At 31.8% G+C, this 22,576-nt stretch overlaps 5 protein-coding genes across 9 annotated transcripts; 3 read left to right on the top strand and 2 right to left on the bottom strand.

Annotated features, from left to right (window-relative positions):
• Positions 1-154: 154 nt before the first annotated feature.
• Positions 155-7,744, top strand: Hdac6 (histone deacetylase 6). Its single transcript, XM_070292689.1, has 19 exons — positions 155-375; positions 1,076-1,240; positions 1,408-1,830; positions 1,999-2,096; positions 2,298-2,471; positions 2,618-2,810; positions 2,899-2,958; positions 3,427-3,516; positions 3,623-3,729; positions 3,921-4,064; positions 4,223-4,329; positions 4,777-4,946; positions 5,140-5,480; positions 5,573-5,768; positions 5,914-6,043; positions 6,190-6,771; positions 6,863-7,026; positions 7,149-7,436; positions 7,590-7,744. The coding sequence occupies exons 1-19, from the start codon at positions 373-375 to the stop codon at positions 7,671-7,673; spliced, it is 3,519 nt and encodes a 1,172-aa protein (XP_070148790.1). The 5' UTR covers positions 155-372; the 3' UTR covers positions 7,674-7,744.
• Positions 7,745-9,108: 1,364 nt separating this feature from the next.
• Positions 9,109-12,008, bottom strand: Pig-z (phosphatidylinositol glycan anchor biosynthesis class Z). 2 transcript variants are annotated; one of them, XM_070316104.1, is made up of 5 exons: positions 11,883-12,008; positions 11,476-11,647; positions 11,010-11,410; positions 10,273-10,811; positions 9,109-10,199 (listed from the first exon to the last, which is right to left on the bottom strand). In XM_070316104.1, exons 1-5 carry the CDS (start codon positions 11,892-11,894, stop codon positions 9,275-9,277), a joined length of 2,049 nt encoding a protein of 682 aa, XP_070172205.1. In that variant the 5' UTR covers positions 11,895-12,008; the 3' UTR covers positions 9,109-9,274. The 2 variants fall into 2 exon arrangements, with proteins under 2 accessions (XP_070172205.1, XP_070172206.1); XM_070316105.1 differs by lacking the exon at positions 11,883-12,008 and having other exon boundaries at positions 9,112-10,199; positions 11,010-11,174; positions 11,476-11,607.
• Positions 12,009-12,350: 342 nt separating this feature from the next.
• Positions 12,351-16,153, top strand: Ythdc1 (YTH domain containing 1). 3 transcript variants are annotated; one of them, XM_070292687.1, is made up of 7 exons: positions 12,351-12,650; positions 13,471-13,873; positions 14,183-14,399; positions 14,586-14,790; positions 14,924-15,191; positions 15,305-15,451; positions 15,617-16,153. In XM_070292687.1, exons 2-7 carry the CDS (start codon positions 13,524-13,526, stop codon positions 15,789-15,791), a joined length of 1,362 nt encoding a protein of 453 aa, XP_070148788.1. In that variant the 5' UTR covers positions 12,351-12,650; positions 13,471-13,523; the 3' UTR covers positions 15,792-16,153. The 3 variants fall into 3 exon arrangements, with proteins under 3 accessions (XP_070148788.1, XP_070148787.1, XP_070148786.1); XM_070292686.1 differs by having other exon boundaries at positions 12,351-13,370; XM_070292685.1 differs by having other exon boundaries at positions 12,352-12,650; positions 12,955-13,873.
• A 308-nt stretch (positions 16,154-16,461) lies between these two features.
• Positions 16,462-20,946, top strand: LOC138931677 (carbohydrate sulfotransferase 11). Its single transcript, XM_070292688.1, has 5 exons — positions 16,462-17,328; positions 17,402-17,598; positions 17,861-17,980; positions 18,148-18,294; positions 18,406-20,946. Exons 1-5 carry the CDS (start codon positions 17,077-17,079, stop codon positions 18,788-18,790), a joined length of 1,101 nt encoding a protein of 366 aa, XP_070148789.1. The 5' UTR covers positions 16,462-17,076; the 3' UTR covers positions 18,791-20,946.
• On the bottom strand, positions 16,638-22,502 carry Uba2 (Ubiquitin-like activating enzyme 2). Of its 2 annotated transcripts, XM_070292684.1 has the most exons (9): positions 22,322-22,502; positions 21,755-21,909; positions 21,393-21,680; positions 21,161-21,228; positions 20,699-20,917; positions 20,365-20,622; positions 19,632-20,218; positions 19,301-19,554; positions 16,643-18,535 (listed from the first exon to the last, which is right to left on the bottom strand). In XM_070292684.1, the coding sequence occupies exons 1-8, from the start codon at positions 22,463-22,465 to the stop codon at positions 19,309-19,311; spliced, it is 1,965 nt and encodes a 654-aa protein (XP_070148785.1). In that variant the 5' UTR covers positions 22,466-22,502; the 3' UTR covers positions 16,643-18,535; positions 19,301-19,308. The 2 variants fall into 2 exon arrangements, with proteins under 2 accessions (XP_070148784.1, XP_070148785.1); XM_070292683.1 differs by having other exon boundaries at positions 16,638-19,554.
• Between the last annotated feature and the right edge of the window lie 74 nt (positions 22,503-22,576).

The following is a 22,576-nucleotide window of genomic DNA, read 5'->3' as shown; positions in this document are numbered from 1 at the left end:
TTTTAGAACCCTAAAAATCTCTAAACGATAGTGAATTGGTTTATCCGACAAATAGTTGATCGTATGATAAACGTAAAATTTATATCTTGTTTCCTTCCATCATGCAACTGTCATTTTATGACATTATTATATACTATAGTTGTTTTTCGTCAGAGATAAACACGAAAGTGACGGTGAAATTGAAAAAAAAAATGAAAAAAGGCAGATAAAACAATGCGAATGAATCAAAAGTATTTTATTCTTTGAATCTCTTGGCTTAATTTCTGGGAAAAAATTAATTAAGTGAATAGTAATTTGCATCGCTTGTGATGAGTTAATGTCTACTTATAGTATCTGATTTTGAAATTTATTAGATCTTCCTGATTAGAGCAAATGGTAAGAGTAATCATTGTTAATTATCTCTACATATTTTTATGCAGTGTTATCTTATCATTAGTCTTTGAAAATAAAGCGATAATATGTCTGAGGGAAGGGATATGTCTATAAAAGAACAGATTGCACCGCCTACATAACGAATAACTTTGCTTTATTAAGCTTTATATGTAGGCATTACTTTATTACAGATTTTGACATTACAGATTAAAGGTGATCTTGGGAAATGCGTATTTTTCTGAAACAAAAATTGCAGAGAATGGTTTTTCTATTGTTTTGCATTTGCTAGAATTTGTCTTTGTCAATTGATTTGCACTGATTAAAAATTTCAGAATTCTTTAGTCAAATAAATGATTTTTGTAAAACTGTTCTCTTTTTTTTTCATAAAAATTGCAGAATTAGAACAAGTCCAATTCTTTTTGTTTTTTCTAATCTTTCTGTTCTTTTGTAATTTAATCTTGTTTTTGCACTAGTTTTGAAATTTTTATGCTATTAATATACTCACACATAATATATACTAACATTAATTATAATATATACAAATAAAAAAATAATAATAAAAATATGTTAAATAATATGATTATTACAAATAATGTAAATAATTTAAATAATATATCTTCAGAACATCTGTCTACTTGTATCTGTTCATATGGCTTATATATCCATGCTTAAAATTTTATAAAAAAACATTATAATTTTACAGACTGAACCTATAGTGAGATCGGATTTATTCACTGCTGCTAAACAATTAGCAGACAGTGAAATTGAGCTAATAAAAATGATTGAAAGTTCCAGCAAGTGCGAAAGAACTGCTACAAATATGTTTGAAAATGTTAAGAAAATAAGGAAGACTGGAAAATCAAAAAATGTAAATATTATTAACAATTTATTATATTGCTAAACATTATGTAAAATCTTATTAAAAAATATATATACATATTTGCATAGATCATAATATAACTTAGCAAATTTTTCTGTAATCAAATCTCAAATATTTAAAATCCATATAATATATGATATTTTTTGACATTATAGATTCATCCATCAGCTGCACTATTGGCTGCCAAGCGAGAAGCAGCGCAACGACAGCTGCTGTTGGGCAAGAAGTCCAATAACAGCTTTATACGAGACGTATATCAAAATGCAATTGATGCATATAAAATAGTGCGAAAGGAGACTGGTCTTGTATTTGATCAAAGTATGGCAGAGCATAAATGTCTCTGGGATTCAAATTATCCCGAATGCCCTGCTAGATTTACACAAGTTTTGCAGAGGTGTGAAGAACTGAGTTTGATGCAAAGATGTAAGCTCATCGAAGCAAGACTGGCTACAGAGAGTGAGATTATGACAAAACACAGCCAGAAACAAATTGATATCTTGAAAGCGACAGATGGCTGTGTAGATTCTGAGAATTTGGAATTGCTGTCCTCTAAATATGACGCTATCTTTGTTCATCCAGTACGTACAGATATAATTTTGTTTTAAATGCTAGTAAAAGAAAATAATAATAATATTAATTAATAGTGAGATTATATTTTAAATGAAATAATATTTTCCTTTTATACATATATATAAATATATAAAATTGTTATATTGAATATATCTATAAATTAATTGTATTTACAGTCTACATATAGATTATCTTTACTAGCTGTGGGCTCAACGATGAATCTGGTGGAAAGTATCTGTAAAGGCGAGATTCAAAATGGTATGGCTATTATTAGGTAAGCTAGAAATATTTCTTGATGAAATGATCTTGTCGATCTTTGATTTTATTAGATTTATTCAGTCATACCAAGAAAGATTGATATACAATGTAATTTTAGATTTAATTTATTAATCTTATTTTATTTTATTTTATATGAATGATGCATATAATATTATTATTAGATAATAAATTTTAATATTAACATAAATTCTTTTAGACCACCAGGTCATCATGCCATGAAATCAGAATATTGTGGTTATTGCTTTTTTAACAATGTGGCTCTTGCAGCAGAGAAAGCTTTGAGTAGTAATTTGGCCAACAGAATTTTAATTGTAGATTGGGATGTTCATCATGGACAAGCAACGCAACAAATGTTTTACAATGATCCACGGTATCTTTTTCGTCTTTCTCTTTTAAATTTTTGTTTTGAATTATTTTTAACATATATTAAATATTTTGTTGGTATTAATTTAATAATTAATCTATAATGTAATTTTATAATAATGTAATTTTAATTGCTTTCAAATTTGTTTACAGTGTAGTTTATTTTTCAATACATCGATATGAATACGGTGAATTCTGGCCTAATCTGAAGGAATCTGATTTTCATTATATTGGAGAGGATCTCGGAGAGGGTTATAACTTTAACATACCCTTAAATAAAACTGGCATGACTAATGCTGATTACATTGCGATCTTCCAGCAAGTTCTATTGCCCATGGCTTATGAAGTACGTATTATAACATGTATTTTATTAGTATATTCAATTGGATTAATGTGCAAATTAATTTTTAATGAAAGTATCAATATTGTTATAGTTTCAACCAGATCTTATAATAGTATCAGCAGGTTATGATGCAGCTCTAGGTTGTCCAGAGGTAAATTTATGCATGTTTTTTATTATTCTCATTTTTTTCTCAGTTTTCTCCAGACCTCATTCTTATTTCCGCTGGATTCGATGCCGCAATCGGTGACGAGAAGGTTAAAAAATTTTTTATTATTTTATATAGCCATGCATATATTATTTATCCCAAGAAATTAATTATTTTTTATTATAATGGCATTTTTATTTAATATAAATTACAAATATTGTTAATGAATATATTTGTTTTATTATTTTTGTTAGTTAATATAATTGTTATATATTATGTATTTAAGTTACTTTTTTATCAGAAAGAAATATTTATAATATATAGAACTTTATTTCATCTCTTTTATAATTTTACTTATATAAAATTATTTTTTAAGGTATATTATTTGTGTTTGTTATATTAAAGCCTTATATAAATCGATAATAAATAATCATCAATAATAAATTGATAATGAATTATTACATTATTATATAGGGTGAGATGTTAGTAACCCCAGCGTGTTATTCTCATTTACTATCATCGTTATTAAGTCTAGCAGCTGGAAAAGTCGCTGTAGTTTTAGAGGTAAAAAAATACTTTTTTTCTTTAATATATATATGTTTGTATTTTATTTATGTCATTTAAATATATTTATATATTTATATATTAAATATAATGTTTTAACATATAGGGTGGTTATTACTTAAAATCTTTAGCAGAAGGTGCAGCACTGACTTTAAGAACTTTACTGGGTGATCCATGCCCTATTTTACAAACACTTGACTTGCCATCATCAAGGTAAGCAATGAAAATATATATATATATATATATTTTATAACTTTTTTAATTTTAAATTTATTATTGTATATAAATTAATAATATTGATATTGTTTTTAATATTAATAAATCTTGGGATTATATATTGTTATCTATTATTTGTTGTTGCAATATTAATAATATGTTCTTTACAAAGCTATTTATTGTTCCAGTATACGTGACACTATTCTGAATGTAATCTATGCACACAGACCATATTGGAAATGTTATCAGTACCAGGATACGCATAGCATCAATAGCATAACACATAATAAGGAGGAACTTGCTAATAGACATGTAGTTATGGTTACATACAAGTAAGAAATTAATTTATGTTATTTTATAATATATATTATTATATAATATAATTTTTTAAAGAACTTGATATTATATATATATAAAAGTTTTGTGTGTATATGAATTTTATTATAAATTATATTTATTTAATTATATTAGCATCTTGTCGTTATTTCAGAGGCAGCATTTTTAAACAAGACAAGTATGAAACACGGAATTGCTATCCTACACAAAGCAAAGAAGTTTTGGAAAGCATGGATAAGAAATTGAATGAATTGATACTATGTAAGTATTAAAAAATTGCTTTGTAAAATTGCTTTGTCTACAAAAATTATTTGTAGACAATCGAATAAAAATATTTAGATAAAAAGATCAGAGTATACATTTTGTTTATTATTTATTGTATATAAAACACACTTAATATGAAACATTTTTACCATCTATTGATCTTAATTTTAATACTTTGTCAATTAATAATTGTAACAATTGTTTCATTCAAATAGACTTGTTATTAACTTTTATTTTTTTGATGTGTGCTGGATTTTTTATTATTTCTTATGGAACATTTGAGACTGTTAAAGATGAAAAGATCAAATTTATTATTTATGAATAAAGATTTAAATATTAAAATACACATGATATATAAAAGACATCTGAAATATATATATATATATTGACAAGAAAATATATTATTTTATTATTGCTATTATTAAAGACTATTAAATTTCGCAGTTACAAAATTGCATAAGACACCTCATAAAGTGTGTATCGTTTATGATGAAAAAATGCAGAAGCATTGCAACATTTCTGACAATACTCATCCAGAGAAGCCAACTCGCATCTCTAGCATTTATAATAATCATGAAAAACATGGCTTGCTAGAACGGTGCCATTTGCTACAAGTATGACAATCTAAATATATATATAAATTTAATTTTCAAATTAACAATTATATATATCTAAGTTATATATAATTCTATATATTTGATTTATTATAAAGAATCTTGAATACAGTTTAACTTTTTATTTAACTCAAAACAAGTTACAGAAAAAGGAAAAAAAAAATATGATTATTTCTTTTTCCCACACACAAAGGGAAGGAGTGCAACAATAGAAGAACTATCCTTGGCTCATTCAAAAGACTACATCGACAGCATCAAAAGAACATCGACTTTAAAACCTAAGGAATTGCAGAAGCAAGCGTCGGATTATAATTCCGTTTATCTTCACACCGAAACGTGGTCGAGCGCCTGTGTGTCTGCCGGTTGCCTTTTACAAATGGTAGACGCGATTTTAAATGGGGAAAGTCAATCCGGAATAGCCATTGTGAGACCGCCGGGACACCATGCTGAGGAAGATATTGCATGCGGTTTTTGTATTTTTAATAATGTGGCTATAGCTGCGCAATACGCTGTACAGTTTCATCATGTAAAGAGGTACACTATCCAGTTCAACTTTGTGAATGATCGTGGATTATCTAGCAATTTTATAATGTGTATTTTAAAAATTTAATACATGTGTGTTATAGAGTGTTGATAGTGGATTGGGATGTGCATCATGGTAATGGAACACAATCCATCTTTGAAGAAGATCCAAAAATTCTTTATATTTCTATTCATCGTTATGATAATGGAAGTTTCTTTCCAAATTCCAAAAGAGCTAATTATACGAACGTTGGTTTAAATGCAGGCGAAGGATTCAATGTAAACATACCATGGAACAAAGTAAATAAATAAACAACTAGTCATACATCGTTTCAAATAATATTTCAAACTATTATTTCACGTTTTATCTTGTAAAGATTTATATTCTAATAGAGAATAAACACGTAATAAAAATTATATATATTTTTATTTATTATATTTTTAGAAAGGAATGGGAGATGCTGAATACGTAGCAGCTTTCCAGCAAATCGTGATGCCCATTGCTTATCAATTTAATCCGGAACTGATCTTGGTTTCTGCTGGATTCGATGCTTGCGTGGGTGATCCCCTTGGAGGTAAATGCATTTTAATGTAAACTAATTATTGAATATTTGCAGTTTTTTAATAGAACATTTAAAAAATTTAATAAAAGAACATATATACTCCAAAAATATTTACTTATAATATCTTTCATTTCTAATGAATTTTTTTATTTTGTAAGGTTGCTTGGTAAGTCCAGAACTCTACGGCCATTTGATCCATTGGCTGTCGTCCCTGGCCAACGGTCGTATAATCCTCAGTCTTGAAGGAGGCTACAACATCAATTCCATTTCTCATGCAATGACCATGTGCACCAAGGCTCTCTTGGGCGATCCCCTGCCTATGCTGGATCCTGGTTTGATCCCCTGCGCTAGCGCAATCAATTCCATCAACAATGTGTTAAAGACTCATAAGAAATTCTGGCCTAATCTGCAATATGGAATGTCCTTGCCGAAAGAAAAGCTACTTCCCAAGCTCAAGAAAACTCTAAATAAGCTTGACGAACAAGGAAGAATTACAGAAAAGCCGAAACAAACGGAATCGAAAATCGCCTTAGAAGTAATTGAAAGCGAGAAACTGGAGTTGAACTTGGCGATCGATAAGAATTGTTTGAATCTAGTGACGGATGAAGAAATTCTGAAATTGACAAATGAAGTGGAGAATATTAAAATTAAGAACTCTGAATTACGCCCGACGAGAAACGCAACGGACGAGACTAGGAGAAATCTTGGATTGAAAAAAAACGAAATAAAAAAGTTCGATGGTATAGATATAATTAAATTTGCGATTTCATTAACTTTATGAATAATTATTGTATCCGATCGTAAAATAAATGACATGCATTTGACTTTCAGTTTCGCAAAGTATACAAAAATGCTTAAACAAAACGAACCAATCGAAAGACAGCCAGCAAGGAGGTTCTCGTACACACGAGAATCGTGATAACGAAAACGCGATCTCTCAAATACATAATACACCATTGGGATCTCTTAGGCAATATCTCTCTGAAAATTTTCAGGTAATGATTTAACGTGTGTCGTCATACAAGATGTCTTTTTCATGTGAAAATAAATTTTTATGAAAATAAATATGTATAAAATGCATATAGATAAATAAATGACAATATTCTTCACTGCATAGGCTCTGACAGCAGAAGAAATGTTCGCGGTGATACCTCTGCGAGATTGTCCTCACCTGTTCACAGTCAACGAGGTTCCTCCTGGTGGAATCGATGTAACTTTACCTTGCATGGAGTGTGCCAGTACTGCGGAGAATTGGATCTGCCTGCAATGTTACACCGTACATTGTGCTCGTAGTGTCAATCAGCATGCGATGCAACATGCAGAGGAGTGTGAGCATCCCATCACGCTTAGTTTCAGCGACATCTCCGTTTGGTGCTATAGTTGTGAAGCCTATATCGATAACCCTGTAAGTATATCTTCTTAAAAAGTTAAGAAAATGATTTCCTTGAATAGAATAATTCAGGATAGTACAATCAGATAGACTAAAAAAAAGTTTTTTAAATTAAAATTGATTACTTTGTAAATAATATTTTTATATAGCTGATTAATGCATTTCCAGCGATTATACGCAGCAAGAAACGCGGCTCATCAAAGCAAGTTCAATGCACAACTTCCTTGGACTTATAACGAAAATGACATATAAATGCATTTTAATTAATAAATTAGTAATAAATAAGTTAATTAAAAAAAATAAAATTAATAAAACAAAAAAAATTTCTGAAATTTGCAATTAGATAAAAATTCGGAAGATGATCAGTATATATTCTATTCAGTATAATTTAATATATTCTATAATTTAATAAACTACGCAAAGAAATTACACTATATAAATTACACAAAAAATTATTGCGCCATAATGTAATTAAAATCTACATATATATAATTACTTCCAATTATTTACATATTTATTTTCATAGTTTTGGACAACTTAAATCTGAAATTTTTTATAGGTATAAAAATTAATTTTGACAATTTTTTAAATTAAATATTAGAATGCTCAAACATACTTCAAAAATAATATGTCCTACTGTACATTAATCTTCGTCGATGTTGGAAACATCTCACTTTAAAGGAATTAAATAATGAAATTTTTCATAATTTACAAAAATGTTTTGTTATAAAAAAAAATTGAGACATTAGGACTAAAAATAAAGTAACACACCAAATTAATTTATTATTATTATTTGTTAGAAAATATATTTTATCTATAATAAAATAAAAATACCTTATGCTGATTCTCAATTATAGAATTACATATAGTGTTCTGAAATTTCAGGGATTCAGCGAATTTAAAAAGAATTCTTTAAAAAGTAATCCGCTTTTTCAATGTAAATAATTTAACCGTTTAATTCACTAAATATATAATATTCTTTACTGAAATTTTTCTGGTACACTGTATGTATTATATTTTTCTATATGTATATATATATATATATATATATCTGATAATCAGTCATTCTCTCTTTCTTATGGGACAGAACATAGAATAATATATGTGTAGAAGAGAGTAAGAGTGTTATAGATAAAAAATTATATCAGAAGAATAAAATTTTTGTTCATAAGAATTTCCATAATACTCTGAAGAGTATGAATATTATCACATATACAAAGAGAGAAAATGCAAAAACAACAATACATTTTGTATTTCCAATATGTTATGTTACACAATATCTTTTCAAAACAGATAAATTAATGATTTCATTTTTCTTGACTTAACTTTTAACAAAAAATTCATTTTTTCAAATTAATGAATAGAAATCCATTCTTCCAAATTAATTTAAAAAGATTTATCCTTTTGTATTAATCAAAGGAAGTTTGGATGCTGAGAAATATATGTTTACTTTAATAAAATGAATTATATTTACAAAAATAATTTCTTTTGTTGAAAAGTTAAAGAAATAAGTAGACATGAATAACAATAAATAAAAATGCGTATAAAATTTGTATTGTCATTATTTATTTATTAATTTCTCGTAAATTTCTAAATCTTTAATGATCTCCTCGCGCATATAAAACAGCTGTTTGAATTGAAATTTATATCTTTACTATATTGCTTATGCTACATATATTGCATATATATAACATTCTTTATATAAATCTTTTAACAATCAATCACACTTTAATTTATTTTTTTCTCTTTGATTAGTTTTTATTATTTTGTTATTATTATTTATATTATTATTAGCTTATAGAAGTAAAAGTCTGGATATATTATTTCTTTTTTATTTATTCAATCATTATTAATTATTTCTTTAATTTGCTCATTGTACTTTGCTTCAACTTAGGCAGAAAATATTCGATTTTTAACAATAGTAATCTAAACTGCTCGATGTATTCATAAACATCCTTTGTAACTTCGATAAAGCTACCAAAAATATCATCGCTCTGCAAATTTAACAAATTTTCCAGTCTGTCGAGCGATCGCAAAGATGGTAATCTTTCTATGGAGATGTGGGGATAGAAAGTCTTAACTATGTGAAATCTAAACAAGTTCGATTTGTTGTTCGACAATTCCACAAACTCACTTATCGCAGAGGCCGGTAACGCGTAATACAATCTATAAGGTATTCTCTTGAGGGCGAATTTCTCTTCACAGTCCGTGATTTTCCTGGCGATGCTATCAAACACCTGTGGCAAGGGCTTAGAGCCCTGCTCATACAGGTGGAAATCCTGTGTCAACTTATATTTGTGATTACTGCTGCTACGGTAGATTCTGCGAGTATTGCGAAGCTGTAGCAGTGCTGTAGGCAGCGAGTAACTGTATGAAGTGTATAAATGCACATGCGTGAGATGCGGTTTAGCCCTCAATTCCGTTGTAATGTGGGATGTCAGCGGGAAAACCCCACCCTGATGCGCGAAAGCATAGAAGAAAGCCAGCAACAGATTGCTGACATACCAAAGCGTTAACTTTCTGGGTTTGCATCTGTGCGGAGGTTCGGCAGCAGATTCATCGCCGTTATCGTCGAATCTTCGAACGATATCCAGACAGGGAACTTGACTTAACTCGGGCGCGTGAAGGAATACCAGTGGGAAAAGTACCGGAATTATAAAACGAGGTTCTTGATGGGGAAACAGAGACAGCAAGGCGATTGGAATGATGAACGTGGAAGTCATCAACCCTACAATGCTCTGCAGACGTGGCAGATGTAGCCATTGCGCCTTCAATCCGCTAGAAACGAATATTATTGTTAGTTCATTTCACTATGCAAAAAACGTAGTTTTCGTATATATATATGACTGACCTGTATACCATTTTCGCAAATGTCAGCAATCCGACGATGCCAAGAACGCTAAACAGTAACGGAACGTTTACGAAAAAGTGCAAAAGACGAGGATGCAGTCCATGTGCCTCCAAGTTCTTCGTATTTGCGTTATATTTGAAGAAATTGATCGGTGTCACCACAAAATTGTTTATCCCGATCTTCAATTGGCCTATCTCACCCATCGTCAGATATCCGAAATAGAAGCTATCGATTAGGATGAATAGCAGCGTGGCCGGTAGTCCGCAGAGAATTAAAACAAATATTCTAATATGGAAATCTTTGAAGCCAATGCTTTTGGAACCCAGGCCTCTTTGCAGCCAAAAGAAGATGGGAGCGAATGCAAATGCAACGAAAGTCGGTCTGTTAAATATTCCTATTACCGTTATCGTGGCTAGTACGAAGCAATGGTTCAGCGAATGCGAGGGTAACATAGCCCTGAGTTTATAGTACTTGACACGCTCCACTCCTGTTGTCGCTTCCTTATACTTTTTCGAAAGATAATCGCTCTGGAGTACCACCTGTGATACAATAAAATTGTTAAAACAGAAATATGCATAAATAATGACAGAAAACAAAATACGAAAAGTTCTTAATTATTTAATTATACAAAGAAAAAATTTGTCCTATAAAATTAGATTCGATGAATTTTTTTTTTTTTTGATATGTCGATCGTTTCTATTCGTTGCATAATCTTTTTAGAGGGAAACTAGACATACCTTCTCCGAATATGCCATGCACTGAGAAGCAAAGTATAACAATGCAGCAGTCAACACCAGTTCGATAGAGTTGGATAATGTACGAGTGGCGTAAGTCAACATAATATAGGAACTGGCATATGTGACTAGTCTGACTCTGTAGTTCTGCCCATACATACAGCATATCTTGTACAAAAAATAATCCGACAGAAATGACAATGCACACATGAAGAGACGCGGAAAGAGCACGAAAGAATATGGTCCCTTCAATGACAATCCAAAGAAATGAAATGTATACAAAGACAATCTCTTGAGAACTGCATAAGGCAAACCGACTACGAGCTGAGGAATGAATGCGGTGCGTATAGGAAATGTGGCATTGAATTCCCATGGCTTATAAACATCGATGTCAAAGTGATCTCCTGTTTGAAGGAAATAAAAACGTATTGGAAAACGAATATTGGAACATGACAAAACAGTGACATACCGGAGATAACTTCGATAGATTGAAAGAATTCATCAGGATGAATGTAGCCTGTCTGTGGAGCAAAAGTCAGAGCAATCCTTAGCATAGCTAAAATCCAGTAGAGACCAATCTTGCGTCTGACAGGCGTTGCAGGCTGATAGTCATCGATAGACCTGCGATACTCGTTTTTGTGCTGACAATTATAAGAATATATAAAAAAGAATATATATAGAAATAAACTTAAATAAAAAAAATAATAAAAAGGAGATATAAGAAAATACATACTAATAAATAAACGTGAATTTATACGAATATGATTGAATTATAAATAAATATAAATGATTCTTAGGCAAATTTAAAGATAATTGAGATATAGAAACATATGCATAAATATATTTATAAATTATGTAACGAGATATACAAATTACCTTTAATGACATATTCTTAAGAATTAGTTTATCCTAATTTAAACTCAATAATAATTTTTTGATATTTGCTTGAAATATATATCGCTGCCATATTTAACCGTATTTAAACCTGCGACACACAGTGCAATTTTTCATGCCAAATCGCATGAGTTAATAAATTATTAGAATTGCAGCATATAGCAATTTATATTACTAGATCAATCTAATAAGTAACTACATCAAGCATACCAATCAGCATACAGTATTTCTAGTAATTTACTAGTGCGCATGCGCGAAAAAAGATCTGCGCGGCAAAAAGATTTGCGAGTTTGCGACATTCGTGCTCAATCTATTCTTTACTATATCTATGGTCTATTAGCTCTGCTCTATATAGCTGCGCTCTTTCTTTACACCTTTCGTCTTTTCTCCTTTTCCTTCCAACGCCTAAATATACATCTATCTCATTTTGAATACCGAAAGTGTATAATAAGTGCAACTATAATACGGAACAGAGCACAGAGCTCTCTATTGATTGGCAGAACCCAAGAACACGTCTTTGCGGTCACGTAGTGCATACGTCATACAATGAACGCTGTAGTTTGTGTACTACAACGATCTGCTCGCGCGAACAATTGTTTACCGTTGTAATCCTCTCGGATCTCTCTCGCGACTCGCGCGTCCGTAAGATATTTGGAACGTGTGTGTAGTGCGTGACGTGAGATCGTGTTGGACGATCCCCCGAGCGTGCTACCGTGTGAAGTGTGTCAATGAAGGGACAAAGGGTGTCACGTAAGTGTGTGCGCCGCGAGCCCTCGGGAGGACTCGTCACGAAAAAAAAAGACTTCGAGAAAAAAAATTTTAAGAATTATAAATGATGACGAGAAAGTAAAATTTCATATTTAGTGATCTACTATCTCCGCGTGACAAACTTTTCTAGATAACTAAAAAAAAAAAAATTTGATAAAGTAAAAAAAAATAAAACCCGATAATAAACGAGATCTCTTTTGACAGACTCTTGGCAGGTTTTGCGAGCAAAAATAAAACGGTTACGCTGTAAAAAAATCTATCCATAACTCATCATCTCTGCTTTCAGAAGGAGTGTATAAAAGATAAATAACTACTAGGACGAGAGGCAAATCGCAATCCAAAATAAGAAAGAAAAAAAAAAAGAATTTCTTCGTGTTTTCAGAGACTCTCTAGAGTAGCTCTCCGCATATGGAGCAGCCTGTGTTATCATTACTACATAATCTTCAGGACTGTTCGTAAAACCTAGTTTACGTCCCGGCCAGATAGCTGACTGAGCTTAAGGCTCAGTCAAGGCATTGCCATGTGTCCCTTTGATCGATTTGTGTTAGGTGTAAGAGAGCTGGGTGCCACTACGGCGCGTGTAGGAGTTCTTCCAATTGAAAGTTCTCGGGACAGTGTGGACCTTCTGTTCGATTCAGAATCCCCGAACTATCCTTGCTGTATACTATATAATCCTTTGCTACTGCGCTATTGTCGTAAGATGTACGAGAAACGTTACGATACTTGGTCGTACCTCCTGCCGGAGTGCTTTCACGCGACTCGCGACATAGTAATAAGCCTCTCTCTCGTGTTTGCGTTACAGGCAGAAACCTTGCCTGATCCTCCGGCGGCAGCGAGCGACAGCCCGGATTGACTATGGGCAGCAACACAGACGGCGACAATTTAAACCTCAGCTGCGGCGAGAACGACAACGGCGATGAATTGAGGATTGCCGCGGACGAGACTTATGACACTCGTAGCGAGGTCTCCTCCAGCAGTTCTAATACCAGCAACTCGAGCCATCCCACTATCAGCACAGTTTCCAGCAAGTCCTCGCGCGGCGACAACAAGCGCGGCAGAAGAAACAGAAACAAGCGCGGTAGATCTAGTAGAGATTCCAAGTCGTCCAGTCCTGAGCCTAAGCGAGCCAGGTCCAAGGAGAGCAAGGGGACCACTAAGAGCTATGACTACGCCACCAAGTTGAATTACTTATTTAGAGATGCAAGGTTCGAATGGGGATAACAATAAATAGCTATTGCAGATGTTGCATTGATATAATGAGATTTGATAAAAAAACATTTTTGTATATTAAAAAGTTTAGATTTGTTCAAAAAATTTTATAGCTGTTTACATATTTTTTATTGTTCTATATATTTTATAGGAAACTAGACCTAGAAAACTTTCCGAATGATTTGAAATTTATACAAACATAATATTTGTATCAAATAAATGTAAATATTTTTTTAAGATTGTGTATTTAATAGAAAATGTCTAAATTTGGAGTGTTTTAAATGTTTTCAAGTATCTTTTGCCAGATTTTTCATCATCAAGTCCAATAACGCGGAGAATGTGACACTGTCCAAGGCCAAGGGAGTGTGGAGCACGCTTCCGCAGAATGAAGCAAACCTAAACCAAGCCTATAGAGAGTCGCGAAATGTGTTGCTGGTATTTTCCGTAAAGGAATCAGGAAAGTTCGCTGGCTTTGCGAGACTTAATACAGAATCGAGAAGAGATGCTGGACCAGTTTCTTGGGTATGCAAATAAAATATGAACAAATTAATAAATTTATATATATATATATATATATATATAAGTACAATTGTGATTTGTTTTTATGATTAACTGATTAATTTTAATATATATTAATTATCTTCTTATTATATATATAATTATTTAGATTACAAAAGGAAGTAACATAATGTTTTTAATGCATTTCAGGTTTTGCCTCCTGGTTTATCGGCAAAAGCTTTAGGTGGTGTATTTAAGGTTGATTGGATCTGTAGAAAGGAATTACCGTTTACAGCTACATTACATTTGTACAATCCTTGGAATGATGGCAAACAAGTCAAAATCGGTCGAGATGGTCAGGAAATCGAGCCTAGAGTTGCCGAGGAATTGTGCAGACTGTTTCCAGAAGACGAAGGTAACTCTCGAAAGAAATATATAAATATATAAAATCTATTGATAACATATTTATATGCAATTTTAATATATTATACAATTTCGTGTATATTGATAAATTATATTCTATATATAAGTAGAATATATATCTGCAGGAATCGAGATGACACCTATTCTACGTAAGTCCAAGGAAGCGGGAAAGCATGTTGTAAAGTCGTCGCGTTATCGCGATAAGAGACCCATAAGCAGTTCCAGATTTTTACGAAGAGGTGGACGGGGGCGTAGATTGTTCTTGACTTCGAGATCGCGTTTAGCCTCCCTGGCCAGAGGTTCCCGCGGCGTTGCAGGCGATCACAGGGGCTCCAGAGATCATTCCTATCGGTACACACCGTGGTTTAATCGAGGAGATTCACCTTATACAAAGTACGATCCGTCCAACTGATTATTTAAAACTTCACAATTTTAACATAACTTCAACAATTTTTAAAATGTAAAATTATATGTAATTTATTCTATATAATAATTAATCATTTCAGAGGTTATGGAGCTGGTCTAGGCGTCGCCGCGGTTGCAGAGGCTTATGTGGCAGATTATATGCGTACCATGCAACATCAATTGCCACCGTTGCCGCCTTACGGTCCACATCCGTACGACACTTTGCCACCTCCTCCTCCACCACCAAGGTAAAAATATATTTATTGACAAACAACATATAAGTTTTAATTAAAATTGAAATTAAATCAAGATATTTATTTAATATATATATTAAATAACTTCTGTTAACATTAAATGAAATAAAAAATATTATTAATATTAATATTTTTTTAAGAAAAATTTTTTCTTTTAAGATATTATGACGGTCTGCCACTGCCTCCGGATTATAGCGCAACAGCGTCTGCATTGGAGAAGCGTAGTTATGAGAGGAGCGTCGACGAATTTTTGTGGAGAACAGCTAGTCGTCACAGTCGCCATAGCGATCATCGTTCTTCCCGCGATCATCACAGATATAGAGATCGCAGATAAGAATTGACTCCATTGTTTCCCTATCGGCCCGTCGATTCCCAAGTCTTGCTCTATTACTAGTGATAGTGATAAATTGGACAATGCATCTATCATACACATATAAAAAATTCAGATAATGTTTCTCAGAGAAATTCTAGATAAATTAAATTGTATATAAAGTAAATAATAAAATTTAATCTTAATAATTGAATTTTAATAATTAAAATATTAAGATTGATATCTTTTCCAAAGATGTATAAATTCTGAGGCCTATAAAGAATTTTGGGAATTGACGGATTCAATCATATATCCATTATCACAAAGGCAATCGCGCGCGCGCGCGCGCATGCACAGAATCATGTTTCAATAGCCTTCAATTGTCATTAATCATCGAGCTGCCTGAGTATAGATAGTGATTGTGAACGCATTTTCTCTATTGTAAAATAGCATTGATTAGTTAAGTAAATTTTGTACTATTGAGTATTGAAAATTCGCGATTCTTTCTATGAATTTTCCACAAACAAAATGCAATAATATCGAAATATTTCATCTTCATTCTTGATTACAAAAGAATCTACATAATAAAATATTTTTTCTCTTTCTACAGTTTTTTTTAAACATATATATCTGTATGTATGAGATCAGTGTGCATGTGTATGTATGTGTGCATTATCATTTTAATTATATATTTATACAAGATAATCTTTAATGAATATAAAAGCTGATGATTTGATCTCTAAAACGAGATTGATTTATTTTTCAATGAATTTAAGCAAAATAAGATGTTTTTCAGTTTAATAATTTTTGTGTTTATATACATATGTATGTGTATATATATATATGTACACGAAAGACTTACAAGATACATAACATAAGAAAATTATCAATATATTATTTTGCCTTATTGTTTTTTCAATACTTGATAATTATTTCATAGAAAAAAGTATTTAATAAATGGAATAAGGAGAAATCAGCAAAGATGAGATAAGAATTATCATTCTCATACCACCCACATAAAGAGGGAATCTCCCAAACAGATATGTTTATCCATGATATGACAGAAGACAAAAGTACAGAAGGATTCTAACACGCGTTGCGGTATTATTTTGCCGTCAACTTTTATTTTTTTATCTTTCATAAATTTCAGTTAAAGAGTATTGTGCATAATGTCCAAAATTTTAATTAAATATGTATATATTTATTTTTCAAAATTTACATATATAATCATTATAAAATTTTTAATTTCTTTGATGAATTATTTTGAGTATCACGTGGCTATACATTAGACTGTTTAACTGCATTAACAATGTCTGTTAAAGCGGAGTGTTTTAAGTGCGGTTTGTGCGTTGTGTTTTATCTCGTCGTCTGCTTTATTTTAATTAATATGAAGAAAAGTTTTAACTTGAAGGAAGAACAAACAGACAATCTGATAGCGACCGAACGTCAATTGCAAACACCCGGGTTCTCGATTCCAGATAGAATAATCAAGAAGAATGTCGAGTCGGAGCTCGATATGTTGCGGATAGACGAGTTGAATGGTGAAACTATCGATCTGCAGGTATAAAATTCGAAAGAATCTACGATCATCAATTCCAACTTTCTGATATGTATTTCTATATTCCTGTTAATAGAAGAGCACGACTCTACTCAAACAGGTGTCGAACGTCTGCGCGAAGTACAATCTGACAACTCCTTTTATCAAAAGGCATTTTTTATATAATGCTAAACACAGATCGCTATACTGTTGGATCCGTAAGATTGCATCCACCAGTTTCACCAAATTATTTTCCGACATGAGCAATCGTCAAGTCAGCCACAATTTTTACAAGTAATTATATTAATATATATATTCTTTGCTTTAATTTTTTTATTTGTTTATTTATTTCCACGAAAATAAAGTAATAACAATATTGACCTCATACACACAGAAAACGCTATTTCCGGATATGACGCATACAAATATATTCAAATATGAAAAAATTGTTTTATTTTAATAAAAAATTATAGCTTTAGTATGTTATATCTATTGTATTATTCTTACAAACAAAATATATTATTATATTAATAATTCGAGACCACGCAATTTGCAGAGAAGTGGACTTTTTATCGCCGAAGAGTTTGAAAGATCTTCAATATCTTGCTACCAATAATACTGTCTTTAAATTACTTATCGTCAGGCATCCGTTTCAACGGCTGGTCTCATCCTATAGGTAATTGATCTTATCGCTTTATTAAAAACAATTGATATTCTGAATCCACAATTGGGGTATTTAAAAGAAAAAAATGTAGATTTCTTTATAAAATTTTGAGTTATTGACAGTATTGATTATTCTATTACCGAGATTAGCATGAAACAGTGATATAGAATTATATGTAGGGATCGCATTGAGGACAATAGCAGATATACTGCGCAATCTTGGCTCTATGCTCGTCAGATTCTTTATCTTTCAAGACCGGAACTCTTTCGTCCCAACATAATACAAAGTGGCAACATTCTACAAAGGGTATTTTCAGCAAATAGAAGGTACACATGGCAAATGTGCTTAATCCATATCTAATTCTCTTACTTTGTGTGTGTGTATAATGTGTATTAATTTATATAAAAAAATTGGTTTCTGTCTGCATCTCTTAACAGATTAAAAATGGTGCCTAGCTTCCGAGAATTCTTGGAATGGTTGCTAAAGCAACCTCCAGGTTATGATGATGATCACTGGGCCCAATATTATACTCATTGCGCGGTCTGCGATACGAGCTACAATTTCATCCTGAAATTAGATGAATATACTTTTGGGGAGGTCAATTATGTTCTGTCGAAATTGAAATTGGACAAAAGTAAAATCTATCTGCCTATGTTGCAGCGCACTCATGCTGGGATCACTAACTTTGATATAACATGCAAATACTTTAATAATCTGACAACCGACATAATCCTACAGCTGTACGGAAGGTATAAAGTGGACTTTGAGATGTATAACTATAAAATAGATATGTATTTGCCTTGCGCTAAGAGAAAAAATTAATTCTGACTTTACAATTAATATTTTACCTATTGATATTTTAACAATAGAAAATACCAAAGGCCTTAATCGATAAAAAAAAGGTTCGAAATTTATTTTTTAACTTTTGTACATGATCTTTTTCTACAGATGTCAAGAAATGTATATAAATTTTTGTAGTTTTTTTGCATTTGAGACAGCTAAAACTGCGACAAGATATTGTAATCTGTATGTGACAAGGAATAGAGTAAAAAAAAATGTATGACTTATAAGAATCGATATAATCTTAATACGTAAAAAAACAATCTAATATTATGATTTATATTTACTATACAAAATTAAATTATCATATCAATTCTGTTCTTCATAAAAAAAAAAGCAAACGAAGGGAAAGAACAATTTTTCTGCATTGAATCTCAATGTTGTGTATAATTCCCAATAGAAAAAAAAAAAAAATGTTTTTATCCTTCTGTTTTTTATCTTCGATCTAAGTTTCAAACATTCTCGTGTTAAATTATAAAACTTATCTATTACTTTTGAAACTAATCAGTCTGATCATCACACACTATCAAACAATCAGTGTCCTCGGAAAATTTCCGTTTCCTTGGGGTCGATTTTTTCAATTCGGGTAAGTTCTCATGGGATTCATCATCATTGTCAATAATCCAAATGTCATCGTTATTATTCTTGTTATTATCAATTTCCACTTTGCGTTTTTTGGCTGCAATTTCAGGTTCGGCTGAATCGTTTTTACGCTTTTTAGCCGTATCTGATATATCGGTCACGTTCTGCGCAGAAAATTTTTCTTAGTAAATAAATAATCAAAACAAAGCAACAAGAAATATCTCTAAAAATAATTATTTACCTGTCCATTAGACGTCGAGGCTTTCTGCTCTTCCTTCTCATCTTTCGGTTTAAGTGCATTCTTATCAGCCAGTATCAAAAATTGTGGACTGTCATCTTTTGGACCAGGTTTCTCTCGGTAAACTACAAAGATAGTCAGCGAATAATTCTGCTGGAAGTCATCGACTTTGAGAATAGCTCCGTCTCTGATTCCCAATTCTTCCAATTTTTTGTTGTTATTGCTTTCTGTCTCGCCCTCCTCACTGCTGATGACGACAGCGCCTGTGCCATCAATTATGACATCAGGAGCGATCATGTTAAGTCTGTTTTTGAGCACTAATTCCTCTAGTTCTTTAATAGTCATATTGGAGGTGTCGACCGCCAGCACGGCCTGCGGAGTAGGCGCACAGACGTAGCAGTACGGATTGGGTGGATTCACTGCCTTCTCTGGTACCAGCAACTGATTACGATGGTTCATTTTCAGACGCAGGTAAACAGATCTACAGGCCCGTAAATTATTTTCAAGAACTCGGAAAGCGTGGAGAACCACCATACCCGCAATTATAGCGTTTGTAGTTGCGATCGCTGGGATTATATTGCCGGCCATTGCTAGAGGTGAGAAAATGAATTTGACATGTGAAAATTACAATTAAATTTCGTAAAAAATAGTTTAAGACGAGATACTTTGCAAAAAAAGAAAAGAAACAAAATGCGAAAAGAGTAACTAAATAAGCAAAGTGATTATTGTTATTAACATTTGATATCAAATCTGCTCTTTTGAGGAATTCCAAAGATGTGTGCGCGAATATTAGCACATGCGGCGACGAAATCCATGGCATGTTGATCATCCTTATCCCAGACTAGATGATTGTTCAGCGATTTTTCTTGGGAAGCTTTCAATGCCTGGCTCAAATTTTTCAATGAATCAGCGAAAATGGAGCCACATTTAGAAATGCTCCAGCGTTGTTGATCCTTCAATCCAAGCTGATTAATCTCTTTACTACATCCAGCCACTTTGAAAAGAGATAAAATATTATTAATCTCGATGAGAAAATGAAAGAAAAAGATATTTATGGAACAATGGTAAACCTCCATCTGGTAATTCCCTCCAATTCAATGGTGTTGGTGATCTGCGCTTCTTCCACAAATTGTCCATACTTAACAAATACTTGATATCATCATGAAAAAGTTTTGTGAATAATTTTTCTGGATCGTAGTCGCAAGATTGGGCCCAAACTCGCGTGGAAATTCTATCAATATTGCCTTTGTCATTGTGCTCTGTCTGCAAAGCTCCCTCCCCTGCTATGTCTACAATACCAAAACATTCTATATTGCTTCATGACTTATATTAAGATATTATCAATAATAAAAATAATTATAATTAATAATTATAATAAAAAAAGTAACAAAGTAAAATAAATGAAATTGGTTAATATATAAGACAATATAATTTTTATAACAATAAATAAGTAATAAGTAAATTATAATAAGATAAAAAACAAAATATTTGATTAACTCTATCCCATATTACAATATAATAATAAGTATTACCAGCAGCTTCAGGATCTGCTGTATCTGGAGAAACATCTTGATCAGGATCTTCTTCTCCAAATAATTGACTGTAAAATAGATTAATTAAAAATAATTATTCATGCTCGTAAAACTAAGTGGCATAAATAAAATATACAAAATATACAATAAAATATACAAAAATCAGATTAACAATATAAAATATTTGATCCCCCCCCCCCCAATACAAATTATATATTCTAACAATACTTACTTGAAGAGATGCTTGGCCCACACTATGCAGTGAATAGGCTCACTAGGTGTATTACGAATTGTGCAACCAGGATAAGTTTTTTGTGCAGCTTTGGGCGTGCACTCATAGCATTGGCTCAGACCTTTTTTAATGAGTTCTACCTGACCTTCATAGCCTGCAGTACCAGATTCGATCAATGGTACATCTGCTGCTAAGCACATTCGATTTACATGATTTCTGGCTGCTCTATTGTCAAGAGCATTTAAAACCATTGTAAACCTCTTAAAAAACGACAAGCCAAACTCTGATCTGCAAGCATAGAATATCAAATAAATGTGATATCAATATTGATTTATAAAACAAAAATGTCAAGATACACTTACGATGTAATACTGTCATGGTAGTGTATCACTTTGATATCTGGATTAAATGTTAATGCAGTTTCACATGCGACACTGGCTTTTGACTTTCCCACATGTTTCTTTTGAAACAAAAATTGTCTGTTTAAATTGCTTACATCTATTGTATCCAAATCAATCTGAAAAGCAAATAGATTTATTTGTAGATAATCTATGATAAAGATACAATATTTTAATCATATAAAAAATGATCCCAAAAACATTAAAATATACGATATATATATGTATATATATATATATATATAAATTAAAATATGATAAGTAAACTAAATTGGTCAATAACATATATAGCAAAATTGAAAAGAGCAAGTAATTAATACAGCACCTGAGTAAACAAAATTAAAAACAATGGAACAAAAAAAAATCACGAAAAATAAAGAAAATTATCGGTTTGACAAGAATAATTCACGCGAATATAAATTTTTCCCGAATTGTTAAAATTATTCTTATACAATAAATAGAAGAGATAGATGTCAACTTGTACGCGCGCATAAGTGAGGTTATATTCGCTACCGAAAATAATACACTTACGATCTCGACATCCGCGAATCCGGACATGACCAGGTTCTTCAGGATCTCGCAGCCGATGCCGCCGGCACCCACGACGAGTATCTTGCTGCGTAAAATTGCATCGCGCAATTCCTCACGAAACACTCCGCTCACGGTGGTCGCCATCTTATGCCAAATGAGCCGTTTGAGGTTTGAGCTATTCCACGCGAAATACAAAATTGTGCAATCTAACAAATTACCAGAAATCCACCAAGAAGCACGCGACTTCTAGTCAGC

The sequence above is a fragment of the Polyergus mexicanus genome, unplaced genomic scaffold (assembly GCF_030449975.1).
Source record: "Polyergus mexicanus isolate NDT 795.1 unplaced genomic scaffold, iyPolMexi1.0 SCAF_3, whole genome shotgun sequence".
In the NCBI taxonomy this organism is placed as follows: domain Eukaryota; kingdom Metazoa; phylum Arthropoda; class Insecta; order Hymenoptera; family Formicidae; genus Polyergus; species Polyergus mexicanus.
This window is presented reverse-complemented; position numbering and strand designations above follow the sequence as displayed.